General features: G+C 39.7%; 2 protein-coding genes across 2 annotated transcripts; one reads left to right on the top strand and one right to left on the bottom strand.

Moving 5' to 3' along the window:
• Positions 1–942: 942 nt before the first annotated feature.
• LOC134542767 (N6-adenosine-methyltransferase non-catalytic subunit) lies at positions 943–9,959 on the bottom strand. Its single transcript, XM_063387275.1, has 7 exons — positions 9,647–9,959; positions 8,124–8,297; positions 7,369–7,512; positions 6,523–6,693; positions 4,094–4,303; positions 3,518–3,690; positions 943–3,367 (listed from the first exon to the last, which is right to left on the bottom strand). The coding sequence occupies exons 1-7, from the start codon at positions 9,710–9,712 to the stop codon at positions 3,127–3,129; spliced, it is 1,179 nt and encodes a 392-aa protein (XP_063243345.1). The 5' UTR covers positions 9,713–9,959; the 3' UTR covers positions 943–3,126.
• LOC134542774 (uncharacterized) lies at positions 9,660–14,367 on the top strand. Its single transcript, XM_063387288.1, has 2 exons — positions 9,660–10,641; positions 12,070–14,367. Exons 1-2 carry the CDS (start codon positions 10,177–10,179, stop codon positions 12,358–12,360), a joined length of 756 nt encoding a protein of 251 aa, XP_063243358.1. The 5' UTR covers positions 9,660–10,176; the 3' UTR covers positions 12,361–14,367.
• The last annotated feature ends 12 nt before the right edge of the window (positions 14,368–14,379 follow it).

Raw genomic sequence — 14,379 nt, 5'->3', positions numbered from 1 at the left:
GTTGAAGAACTGACTATTTTTTCAAATAGTTTTCTTCTAATCTTTTCCCTAGAATATTTAATACTAAGGATTTGATGGTATTTGAGGATTTAATTGGCCCATACCAAAAATTAAATCTTTTTCTGTAGGTTTAAATAAAAGACTGTAAATAAATTCCAACTTACCTACACATTAAACTACCAGTAATATAAAAAAAAGCACAGGATCCAACCTGTGTAAGAGCCAAGACAACATCAACACAATAACACACGTCCCCAACATGTAACTTATGACACCAGGATATGTACTATTGTTCAACCTTCACGCAAAAGAATGTCGTTGCTGGCCATCTTGCACCACATCCCACACATTGCAAAAACCTTATCAAACACATGAATAGTTTCACACACCAGTGAAAAATACGGCCCAAAAATGTTGACGGTACATGAAAACTTCATCATTGAAAATTAATTTCCTATGAAAGTTACCTAGCTATCTGTTATAAAATTTCTCTGTTGCTTGATGTCATTACTTGATCTGGCTACCACATACACTGCAAACAATGACACTGAAATTTCATGTTATGCTGGTATGAGATTGAATGTTTTGATTCCAATTACTTAGCTGAAGTTGAAATAAAGGCATCATATTGCAATGGAGCACTATTTTACCAATGCTTGTGACATTTAAAACCATGGTATATGAAATACCAGATGTTTATCCATATAAACTGCAGGTAAGTGAAATATTCCATAACTAAATTCCAAATAAAATTCCAAATTTATTCATCAAGCAACATTATTAGATTATTACCTTTGGTTCTTGTAATTCGTACATAAATTGCTTCTTGCGCTGTGTGTAGGCTAACACGTCACACCGTGCACACGGAGATGAAACCACACTCGGAGAACTCTCCACCTAACCATAAGAAATACCTAATTTGTACAAAAAAAAAAGTAAGTGTACAAAGTACAAGTAGGAGTATATTTATGCATTCATACATGGAGACTTACCCTAATCAGGTAAATATTTCACAGAGACACGACAGGAAACATAAATCTTCGTACAGTCTAAAAATGTGGAACCTACCTGTGAAATTTCACAAGATGGATTCAGGAAGAATGTGTTATTGTATGTAAAGGCCGGAACCTTTGACGTTTGAAATACAGTATTTACTCGCATATAGGTCGCAGCAATTTTACCAGATTTGATGGGGAAAAAATGAAGTGCGACCTATATGTGAAGAAAATGTTTTTAAAATTTTTGAGGAATTTTTTTTTGCAATACAGTAGAATCCCACCGATGCAACCCCCCTCTGATGCGTCCATTCCGTTTATACGACCGTTTTTTGAGAAACCGTGAAAAATTTGAGCAGATAAAGTCGAAAATTTGAGTAAAATCGGCTGAAAAACAAGTCTGTTACACCTTGTTGGGCGCTATGTGTTCACGTTTATCTTGGTGAGAGCTGTACTGTAAGCAGGCAGGCATAAAAAAGACGGCTAAAAATAGATACCACCCCCTCTAGACTGTCCATGCGGCAGTGTCTAGTTGAGCTCGGCGCGTCCACGCACGAAAAGCCGTCTCAGCTGTCATGTTATCTTACCCGCCTGCACGAAAAGCCGCTGTGGTAGCTTCCGCGAGAGTGTAAGAAACTCGTCCGGCCAGGCTGGCAGTAGCGGCGGCTTGACGTCATAGGTGACGTGATGCTTACCTCTCCCATCCGCTGCTAATTCTTCAAGGCTCATCCCTCCCAGAGCCACAAACCATGTAAAAACACCCCCCCCCCCCTTTTTCCAACTAACATTTCAACACATTCCCTCCCTTATTTCAACCTTCTGCGTGAGAAACTGTCAGCATCCTCCTCCCCTCCCACACCGCGTGCGGCAAAAGCCAGGTTGTATAGTCCATTCTCGGTAAAATAAATATTTTTATGGGCTTATACGACTGTCCTTCGCCATTAATAAATACTTTATAAGTTTAAGTTATTAAGATACAATTTGTTTATTAGTCACACAGCAGTTTCTGGTGAAAAATCACTAATACCTCGAATTTTATTGAATAGAAAAATTTAGCAGGGCCGTAAATATATTTTTATTTTACTGCATAGTTACCTTTCCATCTGCATTCAAACGTGTTTTTTTTTTACTTTTTTTTACGCTGCGAAGGGACGAGGAAAAGATAATTGCTTGAGCTGTCAAAATAAACATCGCTGACGGCAAGGGCGGGAGCGCATCCTGTCGGTCTGTCGCTGTGATTATCTACTCCAAAAACATGTCACAGCATTTCAGGATAGCATTGTTCTTATATCTTTCGTTTATAGCCGAATGTTTTCTACCTGATCCACACAAGTTCCTTTGCCACGTTTTGAACGAAAATAACAACCAGCCGGCTAGCATAGCCGAACTCGCGTGACGTGAATTCACTTAGCATGTGAGTATTTATCGGAACCCATAACGAAAACCGCTGTAGATATAAAAAATCATAACAGGCCTTTTTTTATTCGTAATTAAATTTACTACAACTTTTATTCTGTGCATTTTTTCAATACAAAGCACTGTTTTCGAGTTATAGTCTACAATTAAGACATTTTAAGAAGTCAGGAATCTAACTTGACTTCAATTTTCTAAATTCGGTTATTGCGAGTACTTGTTGTTACAACAATTTATCACGCCGTCATCAGCTCTCGTAGTAGCGGAGTTTTACAGTACCCGTTAACTCTTTCGTGCATGGTGCGCCGGCCGTTCGCGTCATTAAATTACCGGTGCGACCTATATGGGGGGAATCTTAAATACCAAATTCAAGACCTCAAATTATGGGTGCGACCTGTATGCGATGGCGACCTATATGCGAGTAAATACGGTAACTGAAATATTTAAGATTTGCTTTTAAAAAGTAAATCAAAACAAAAATTGTTACCATGTATAGTACAAGCAAAGTTTGACACACAAAATAAAACTGATCACTAAATGTTTATAAAAGTGTATTAGAACATTGGAACGGAGATTAAAAGAGGCAGAACAGGGAAATACAGACAAGATAATATCTAACAAAACAATGTTGTGAAAGTTTTCTTTGTGCCTTCCCCTTTTTTAAATAGCCTCCTACAGCATGTTGACAGTAGTCAGGCAAGGTGGGGTGGGGGGGAGCTCAGCGGCCCCGGCCGCGGCCCCGAGAGAAGCCCCGCCCGCGGCCCCCGGGCGCCCCCTTCAGCTTGGGGGGCGGGGACTTGGGGCGCAGCGCCTCGATGCGCTCGGTGCAGCCGGTGGTGTCCTGGCCCGCCGCGAAGTAGCTGGCGTACAGCTCCGCGTTGTAGTTGCTGTTGGTGAGCTCCGGGCCGATGGTCAGCCAGCCCGGGCGGATGGTGCTGTCGCGCCCGAACAGGTGCAGCCTGCAACACACGGCCGCGTTCCCTTCCTCGCCTCCACCGCAACCACACACAGCTGTTCCACACTTTCACCCCCCTTATTCTGTTCAAGCTTAGGGAACTTGAAACCAACATAAATCTACATTATAGATTTGTAATTGTTTGAAGCAGAACCTGCGCCGGCCCAGGCAGAAGTGCTCGATGATGTGGAACAGCTCGACCGGCTTGTCCAGCGAGCCGTACTCCGTCTCCTCCGAGATGATCAGGTCGATGTCGACGTTGGCGTGGATGAAGTCCCCGTCGGTGGAGCGACGCACCGTCCCCTTGATCCCCATCAGGCAGTGCTCCTGCGGCAGGAACCTCGCCCGGTGAGCCTCACGCCGCAAGTACACGCACTACCTTACTGGCGAGCCGGGGGTGGAACATGGCTCATCGCAGACATGCAGGCGTGTCTGTTCTAGAGTTCAAGTCACACCACAACAAACCATAGCTGTATTGTATGGTAAATTGAAAATTATTTGCCAAAAAGATCTGAAGAAAAGCCATCATGAAGTCAATGTCTTTAAACAAACAAGTACTAAACAATACGTCAGCTCTGAATCAGCATTAAAGGGTGGCTGAAGGGAGAGGGGGATGGTTCTCAAGTTGATTATAATTATTAATGTGGCCAAGACGTCAGACAGCTCCGTGGCGAAGCGCCCCGAGCGCTATTCACAACTCTGACGGAGAGGAGCTCATGCTGAGCCGCACCTTGGTCCGCTGGAAGACGGCCTTGGGCTCGAGGTTCTTGGAGTGGCCCGGGTTGCCGATGTTGGTGCGGATCCAGCAGATGTCCTCGCAGCGCCGGAACCCCCACTTGCGCAGGCAGAAGCGGCCCATGTCCAGCCCCTCGGACGAGCCGCACCACAGGAACACGAAGCTGCGCTGCGCCGACACCTCGCCGATGTCCAGCCGCATGATCTGCACGCCCGACACCGTCCTTACCGCTCCCGTCACACAGCGACTTACAACGCTTGCAAAATACAGCAACTATATTACCACATATGCCTTCGTTCTTGCTGAAGCGGAACCTGCCGAGCCTGCCCTCAAAACCAAGTAGAATCACAGCAGTGGTTGACAAAAGAGGCTATTGAACATTTTTTTCAAACTTAAATTAAGCTTTTTATACTTTCCAAAAAAAGAATTATTAAAAACAATGACAGTAATTGAACATTCAGTGAGGCGTTTCCTTCAACTAAAGCAAATAAAATATTTAATATGCCAAATTTTAAAATCGACACTATCATATATATAATACTACAAAATTGCAACTTTTTTAACATATTTTCCAAATGCTGATGCCCATTTGTGAGCATAAATAACCTTTAGAAAGAATTACTATTGGCTATCAAAAATGTTAAACACCTTATTTATCATGTTTCTTGCCAAATTCAAACACCCGTCTAAACACGAGCGCAGTGCAAACACTATCCTTGTGTACTTCCTTCGTGTTCTCTCGCCACCTGGTTGCGGCAATCGTAACTAAAGTCTTAACTCACATCCTACCTCAGTTAATGCTTATTTATAAACACTTCACAATATTAATAACTTATTCTTAAATGTACATATAAAAAGAATAAAATTTAATATTAAAAAAAATTCCAATCACATAACACCAACTGCACCTCCTAAATCTTACAGTTTAGAAAGTTGCCAAATTATTTTTTACCCAACCAAATGACAATCTGAACCAACATACGTAATTATTAAAATAAAATTATTATAAAATTATTTTTCTTACAGACTTCAAGGTAAAAATTGTACAGTCTTTAAAAATTCAGAGTCAGCATTTCATGAGCAGGCAATAAAGGGGTTACAGTTCTCACAGCACTGCTCAACACACGGCTGTCGCACGATTATCATCTCTCATAGTCTGCAAGTATTCTAAAAATATATTACTTGTTATTCAATGCAAATAAGAAAAATAGTATAAAAATAAGGCTAATATCTCATGGGATTTCCATGCATTCACAAAGGCTCACAAATAATAATTTTACCTGTATTTGCTTGTGCATCATTGATTTACATATTCATATTTACATTACAGATCTCACTACATTATTAAATACACACAAATGCTTGCAGATTATTATTTTCTGTTAATACAAAATCTGTCCTAGACATGCTCATAACTAATTATTTTATTGTAAAATTGAATCATGTATCAGAATAAAATTTAGTAAAAATTACATCATTTTTTGGTGAAATTAAGTACTAAGAAAATTATTTAATCCAGCATTGTATGTTTCAGCACAGCTCCAATCACGACACTCGTTGCCTTTGGATTTTGTGTGGCATACGGCTGCCAGCGATGCTCCCGAGTTCATCCTCACTGCTGACTCATTCAATAAAGTCTTTCAGTTTTCTCTGGTCTGTCTCACACTTAGACTGCAGTACACAGTCAATGGCAAACACTGTCCAGTAGGAATTTCAAAATGCTTTTTTTTTTTTTTTGGGGGGGGGGGGGGGGGGGGACAAAGAACATTAGAAGGACTCAAATATGTCTATTTTTGTACTTTTTTATTCCATGGAATGGACACGACTCTTCTGAATTACCTCAGCAAATTTTGTGAACTGCTGTAAGTGCACAATCGACAGGGGGTAAAAAATCTGTACTTAAAAGTAAATGTGCTTCTCAGTAAACAAAATTAGAGAAGGGAACATCTTTATTACCAGAAGTTAACGCTACAGAAGTGAAGAAGGAATTACCTGTATCCAAGATACGCAAAGTTCAAATTGAATTCAAATACCTGTGTGGGGCGGGAGTTGTTCAGGCCATTATAAATCAACTTTGGCTTTGATAAAACGTACTTTAAAATAAAATACAATATATGTTAGTTATGAGGATAACTTTTTTGAAGAAAGCATGAGTTTTCTGCATTTTTTACTTATAATTTACTTTACAGTTAACTATTTTTTTTTTTTTAGTAATCTGCCAACACTTTCTATATAACCAACACATAAACACTGGACGATGGTACGTCTGGAAACTGACAGAACGTATACCGTTGAAGACAGGACGGCCGCAAACTGACGGGCAGGTGGTGGCCGTGCGTGGGACGGAGAGAGGCAACGCCCAGCACGCATGCTGTACTGAACGGGAGCGGGCAGCCGGGTCGGGAGGGCCCGAGGACACGCACCTGGTCCCAGCTCCAGAAGCGGGTGTTGGTGACGCCCATGGTGCGCTGGTACTCCTCCAGGGGGGGCTCCACCAGCACCACGTCGAACTTGTCCAGCTCCTTCATGTCGAACGCCTCCAGGTCCGCCTTGAGGTACATGGGCGGCGTGGCCGTCTTGGCTATCAGGTCGTCCTGCGACACCAGCCCTCGTCACACCACCCCGCTAGCACCACCCCTCGGCACCGTCTTTACTACAACTGCTCACTTTCCAACACTTCATTCAGCTCTTCAAATCCTGATGGGAAAATTACATGCCTGATCTACGTTAAATTTTTTTTAAGGTTGCTTCAAAATTTCACCATAAAATACAGTGCATGTTTGTCCATGTTGTTATCCACATAAAATTTTAAACCTTTAAGTACATACATAACACTTTGTGATACAGTTTATACATTTTACGGTTGAGGTGGAACCAACAGTAACCTCAAATATTATTCGGGATGGGAGGGGCATGTGCCTTAAGGTTCGGTTTCCCGCATCATGTTGATTTTTTTGTATTTCCATCTTTTTTTTATTAAAAGCTATTTCTAAAATTTAATTTGAAACATCTTGGATTTGCTATTCTGCCAAAAATATTTTCAACATATCAACGAAGACTTGCACGCCTTTTTGCACCCATGATATGACTAGAGGCTGGAATTTTTCAGCCGGTGCAGCTCAACTCAAAATCCAGTTAGTTTATGGCTCAACGGCTGCAGAAGACTGCAATCTATTTTTAAAATAATTCTCTGTAAACCAGTCACTCCGCCTCACACAAATACACCCCTTTGAGTTTGACTTCTCACGAGAGTTAGTTCTGAAGCAAACCTTGAGCTTGATGAGCTCGCGCAGCTTGGGGTACTCCTCGAAGCGGTCGGCCAGCCCCACGTCGCGGATGAAGTTCTGTGGGCGCTGGCCCGTGTCCACGAAGTGCTGGCAGTAGTCGTTGTGCGGGTTGGAGGACTGTGTGCCCTGCGGCAGACACGCACAACTCACACAGGCTAGCCTCTCGTTGTGATGGCATTCACAAGCGTGTCCACTATGACATACAGTTGTGTTCGTTACCCACAAATACCGTAAAGGTTGCACCAGACCCTCCATGGTGCACGCTGTGTGACGTTACAGAAGCTAGTACGACACACACAGTTGCTCTGTGTGAGCCAATCTGCAGGGCCTCAGAAGTCCTGGTCCCATCCGTCCAACACACAACATACACCAGGCACTAATTACTGATGGTTGTAGCAGACACAGATAGCAATTTTTACCTGTAATTAAAGTTCGTAGGTGATTCTCAAACTGTGATTTCAAGTTCGACTGTCTCCTTGTAAACAATTTAGTAAATCATATTTGAGGGAAATTACTCGTAAGAACCAACTAAAATCTAAAAATTTTTCTCTGGTAACGGACTACTTAGTTTTTGAAACACAGAGTCTCAAAATAAAATAAAACATAATCACATTAGAGGTTAAGTCACAGCGATCTTTGCCTTAATTTCACCAACTGTTAAAATGTAACAAATAAAAGGGCCAAAGAAATAAAAAAACGTCCATTGGACGGTTCGCGAGTGTGGCTGTCAGGGGTACCTTGAGGAAGGTGGAGGAGTCCGTGTAGACGCGCTCGTCCGTGCTGGTGTCCTCGGGAACCACCTTCTCGGCAACCTCGTCATCCCGGGGCTTGTCGCTGGCCCTGGGCTTCTTGGGGGCCTCCAGCGAGGTGCCCAGCGCCTGACGCAGCTCGTCCACGTTGGCCACCCCGAACTAGAGCAGGACGCACGGCTGCACTGGCACGCTTCCCGGTCAAGCCTCAATGTCAAGTACTTCACATCACCAACATGTCAATACATGCTGCGATAATATCCTACTTTTCCTTTCAATAAAACAAAAATATGTATATTTTTAATTTATTATGTTCCTTCCATATCCTGTAAAACAGCTTTTTTTGTATTTGGTATTAGATTTTCAAATATAAGAAAATAGCTGACCTAACTTCACCAACCTTTTACATGATTTTCAAGTATTTTAAATGTTGCTGATCAGGCCTACCCAATAATGTGCACTATTTAACAGTATTTTAAATGTCACTCACATAATCTATTAAGAATTGAAAATTAATGAAAAAAAAATAAATGTTTACAGAATCTATAAAGTAGTTACAACTACTACAAAAACCAGCCCCGGGAATTTTTTCTCAAAGAAGTTGCTACTCTTAAAAATCACCAATGCTGCTTCTAATGGGATAAAGCCTCAACACCAAAATGAAAAACCAAATGACTTTTTAATTTCTTTGATCCAAATTTGTATAGTATGTATGTTATTCAATTTGTCTTACATGAACACAGATACCCAATAGACGCAGCAAGTACACAAGTGCATATCGGAGCCGGTCAGGGGTACCCCATGGAAGTGTTTGGTTATCTCCGAGTGATGTGGGCCTTGGCCGGCTCCAGGCTGGGACGATAATAAGGACAGTGACAAAGAGCGTTCATGTGTGAAAGACAGAAGTCAGTAGAACGTCACCACAGAAAGAGCAAAGGGCCCGCTAGGGATGGTGCTGAAGGGAGTGGGTAGGGCTATCTGGGACCCACCCTAGAGACAAGAGATAAAGGAGAGTGTGGAAGGTGGGCAGAGGAGACACAGGCCAGTGATGATGCATAGGAACACAGGATGGGGCATGCTACAGGATATGTTAGTGTTATATTTTGACTTTGTGGTTTATTTTTATTATATATGTAAATTCTACTTGTGATATGGTCTTGTAGCATAATATAATTATTAATGAATATTTAGTCACCTTGAAATGCGATATCTTTGTTTGCCATTTTTACGTTTCTGTGTATTGGGGAAACAGCAGGGCCGCGATTATGAAATGTTCCGGGAAATCCGTCTCCGTTTACGTACCACTGTAGAACGGGCCTAACCAAAATAACACTACGTAAAACGTATTAAAAGATTTATTTACTAGGTAACCTTAAGTTCTGTGTTAATAAATAGCTAACAATTACACATTTTACAACCGATACTTTCTGAAAAACTATTTTACGGCTATACCTTCACAAATTTAGTTAAATCGTTTTCTGTTTACAATAGTCATAACAAACGGTACCTACTGTTTGAGCTAGTAGTTTCTTCCTCTTCTGTGAACGTTCTCTCAGCTCTTTCAACATATCGCACATTTTAACTTCGTGAGAGACTAATACCTAGTATTAAACAATATAAATTCGTCACCTATCTCGTATATTTTATTATAATAAATAAAAATAATTATTCGCTTTCGCTGCGAGAACATGAAAAATTTGTTTTCATGATTTTAGTTTACCACTCTGGACCAACTGATTTTGTGTTTTAACCTGTACCTGTTTGCACAGATATATAAATATATTATTTGTTTTAAAAATTAATTAATGATGATAAATTAACCAACAAAAATTTTCAAAACATCTTCTAAATTGTAATATAATAGTGCACTGAAAGACTCTTATCGATATTTCAGTTTCAAGTATTGCATGCGCTGATTCTATATCGTTAGGTTTTTCTTTGGGAGGGAAAACATCAGCTGGATAAAACATTTAACCGTCGAAGAATAGAATTAATGTTGTGTTCATGTTATGAATTTAAATAGGTTCTCTGTGTTGTATTTATGATGGAAAGTCATAATAAACCTGAGAAACACGTTAGATTTTCTGTAAGTAAGAATGCTTCAAAACCAGTGCAAGTTCAAGTTTCGGGAAAGGTGCACTCTTCAAGGAAATCGCTAGATGAAAATGTTTCCTGTCGTTCTGCTGTACCAAAAATAAATTTTATTACCAAAAATGTAAAACTTTCTACCAAACCGAAGAAACAGCTGGTAAGATCTGTCGAAGAGAGCATTGGTTCAAAGAAAGTGTCTGTTGTGCACCTACCGGAAACTCCTAAGGAGCTAGATTTTCGTTACGTGTCTGAAGACGACGAAGTCGATGTTCAATATTTTAAAGATGCTTGTAAATACGATAAACCAGAATTTTTTTCAACTGTGGCGATACAGAAGAAATTGCAAGTTATGAATCAAGCTCCCATCTCTAAATCTTCAATTACAAAAATTGACCAACCCGTTTTAATCGATAAGGTAGTATTTTATTTCTGTAACTATAATAGTTAGGATTAGTGTACAATACGATTCATATCAATAGCTATGTCATCAAGTCGACACACTCCCGCGAATAATACATGATAGGGTAGTGTGGAAGGAGAGCCTCTTTTCTAAAAAAAGAAAAAAAGAAACTACAAGGAAGTATCACAATGACCTTTTAAAAGTCAATTCTAAAACATCAGAAAGTGAAAAAAACCATTTTGGGGTTTTATTTTTAAGAAAAGAAGCTCTCCAGAAATATCGGGATAAGCTGAAAGAAATAAGGTATAAAAACCAAAGTTAAATTATTTCATGGAAATTAAAATCATTTGTGTAGCATATTGCAAAATGCACTGTATTATCAGAATATAGTTTACTTATAGTGTTTATTTATGATCTACCAATTTGAGGTGTATGTTTTAGTAAAATTCTCACATCATGGCTTTTCAGTAAATAAAATAATAAAATTCTGAAAATACTTTCTTGGAATGCATAAGACTGTTCCTGGAAACATGTGTTTCTAAATTATGACTAGTTTCTTAGAAATCACCTTAATTATAGATTCATTACAATTGACGGGGCTGCTGCCTTTTTTTTTTTTTTTTTTTTTTTTTTTTTTTTTTTTTTTTTTTTTTTTGGCTTTGCTTTCCCATCTGGGTCTGTGTTATAGAAAACTTTGTCAAATATTGAGGATGGTTGGTTAGGTTAGTATAGCTACAATAAAAATTACTTAAAAATATTTTTAATGGTTACTTAAGTATTAAATATTTAAGATGCAGCTATCCTGACCTACCCAACCATCCACACAATTTCATATTATTTTTAATCTAGCTAACCTAACCAAATCAACCTTCCACACTTTTTCCAAGTATTTTAAATGTAGCCAACTATTCTCCAATTTCTGTCACTCCGTCACAATGAAATAATATTTGGACATTTTTATTGCACATTTTTATCTTATAATATGTGCTAGTGAAATTGTTCATGCTAGCATTTTGCAGCATTTTTAATGTAGCTGTACTAACCTAACCGTCCACAATAATTTAACTATTTTTAATGTAGCTCACAATGTCTCAAATTTGTAATATTATACAGAACACGCACAAGCTAAATTGATGAACGTATTTATTTGTGAAAAGAAATTTTTTTCGTAGTTTAATATTTCATTTATGGAAAAGCAGCGACATATTAGTCTGCTTGCATTTCAGTACGTCTCTCTCTTGCCTTAGCTGAAATTTTACACTTTTGAGACCTGCAAAATTTGTGTTATTTTCCATCACCAGGTGTCTGCTGTAATATTGTACCCTCTGTTGTGATTAGGCAACACATCTCTGTGTTTGTAATAGAGTTCTAGTCCTCTATGGAGTGTCAAATAACCAGTAAACACAGTGCTGAGTATAAGTGCTGAGTGGGTGTGGCTCACAGGCGGCGAGGAAGCTCAACTTCTGGCCGGAGGAGCGCCTGTACCGCGACCTGGTGAGCCTCGCGGTCGACGAGGGGGACGCAGCGGGCAGCCAGGACAAGGGACACCGCCGGGGCAAGGGCTGTCTGCAGACACGGGACCTGGAACCCCAGCTGTGCGACTTCTTCCGGCCCTCGTTCCGCGGCGAGTACGGTACCCCGTGCCGGCCGCCGCTGACGGCCGTGGACAGCATCAGGAGGTACGACGGGTTGTCTCTGTACCGGCGGTGTCGGGCGTGGAGACGGACCGACTAACACCTGCTGCTCCTCATCACATCTTTTAGGCTTTAAGAAATTACTTTCTTTGTGTATTGCAAAGTATTTTTTTTAATGTAATATTTTTAAAAGCTCTACGTGCTATTAAAAAAAAGTAAATATCATTTGCAACAGCAGATTGCAATATTGTGCATTAAATTATGTGTGGTTAAAAGATTACTATTGTTTCTTTCTGGCCATCAAAACTTGCACAATATGTGGCAATTGTAGCTTTATGAACATGTTGGAACATGTTAAAGAAACACAATATTTGATTTTATTGTAGGGTAGTTCGGAAGTGCGTGTGTGTGTGTGTGTGTGTGTGTGTGTGTGTGTGTGTGCTCGCCTCGTCAGCTCTGAGTTAGGTGTACCTCTGGTGACCGCCAAGTGAGGCATGTCTCGCTTCTATTGTGAAGGAATCGCGCGGATTTGCGATGTGTGACAAGAGGTCACTTGGGCGGACGTGTGCAGAACTACAGATGAGAACTGGGTTATGTTTGAGCAAAAGTGTGAGTTGCGTCAAGAAGTGCTTAAGACATACTTTAGTAAGAGAGTGGTAGATATCAACAAGTAGAGCGGAATGCACATCCCATGGTAATGATGTGCTGCACTCAGGGCGCACACGTTGGCGGTCTCCGGTTCAAAGCTAGAGAGAGTACAGGCATCCCACAACAGGATCTGTGGAGCCAATGAACAGAAAGAGTATGTAGTAATACTTGAGTACATAACTGCCCGGACTACGGCGAATCCTTAGTAAGTGCAAAGATATGGAATCCACTCCGATACGACCTTGCCCGTTTCTCTACCCAATCCCCTCTCCTTCCAGAGTTTGCTCTGGTGTCAATCCTGATCGGACCTTTACAATTGGTGTCAGAAAGGCTCAAAACTTTTACACATGTTATAGTATCCTGCTAAAGAGATTGTCAACTCTGAAATTAAAGAAAAAAAATACTCTTTCCCTTTATCAGAAAAATTATGTTGTATAATTTGTTGTGCACTATGATTTGTCTTTGTTTTTTTGTCATCAGTGTTTGGGTTTGCTTTGTGTTACTGCTTTGTCTGCCCTCCCATTCCCGTCGCCACTGTACAAAATGTTTGACCTCCAATCATAATTTGTGTGGTAGTTTATTTTTCTTGTTACTACAGTAGAACCTCATTTTTATGTTTCCGGGATTTACTAATTCCCATGATTAACATAATTTTTTACTTGCACCAACATTACATATTTGCTATAGTACCAATGCATTATTTGCCCATTTATTGCCAAAGCATTTCTCGTAATTTACATTGTAACCGCTGTATTTACTAGCAAACCATTAGAAAGTTTCCGACTGAACAATAAAAGTTAATAGCGAATAGTGTTAAGTTTATTAATATGCATTACTGTGTGTGCTTGTGGTCACTGCTGCTTCATTTGCCATTATAAACAACTTGCATTTTTTGTACCATTTGCCATGGTGAACCATACAACCATGAACCAAAATTTGGTGACGTGAACATGAAAATTAAGTTTATGTTGATATCTCTCCCCTTTAAACTTTAATATATTATGCATGAAAATAAAGTTGTATAATGAGGTTTCTACATAAACGAACAGTGGATTACTATGACCTTATGTTTAGTGAAGTTCGTTATGATTTGGTAGCACTGAATTTTAAAACATTGCATCTGAATCGTTTTTCCTAAACTTAAACTATCATTGTGAAAGTTGTTGCTGTTGTTAAATAGAATTATTTCTGATAAACATCTTAAACTAATTGTTAACATACAATTATTAATAATGTCCGTAAATAAATTGAAAAGAAAATTTTTCAAAAAAATTGCCTCTGAAAATTTATTTAGTGTGGTGTATATTTGCTAATTGTTTCCCATCATACTTAAAATAAAAATTATTTTTTCAACACTTCCCATTTTTTACGTTTTACCTGGATTTTGCATGTAGTATATTTCGTGGTCCCTTGAGATATATGAAAACAAGGTTCTGTATTTTACTGACAAGGATTTATTAACCTAATATTC

Source organism: Bacillus rossius, assembly GCF_032445375.1.
Source record: "Bacillus rossius redtenbacheri isolate Brsri chromosome 9 unlocalized genomic scaffold, Brsri_v3 Brsri_v3_scf9_2, whole genome shotgun sequence".
Lineage (NCBI taxonomy): Eukaryota > Metazoa > Arthropoda > Insecta > Phasmatodea > Bacillidae > Bacillus > Bacillus rossius.
The sequence above is the reverse complement of the archived record's forward strand: the minus strand, read 5'-3'. Positions and strand labels throughout refer to the sequence as shown.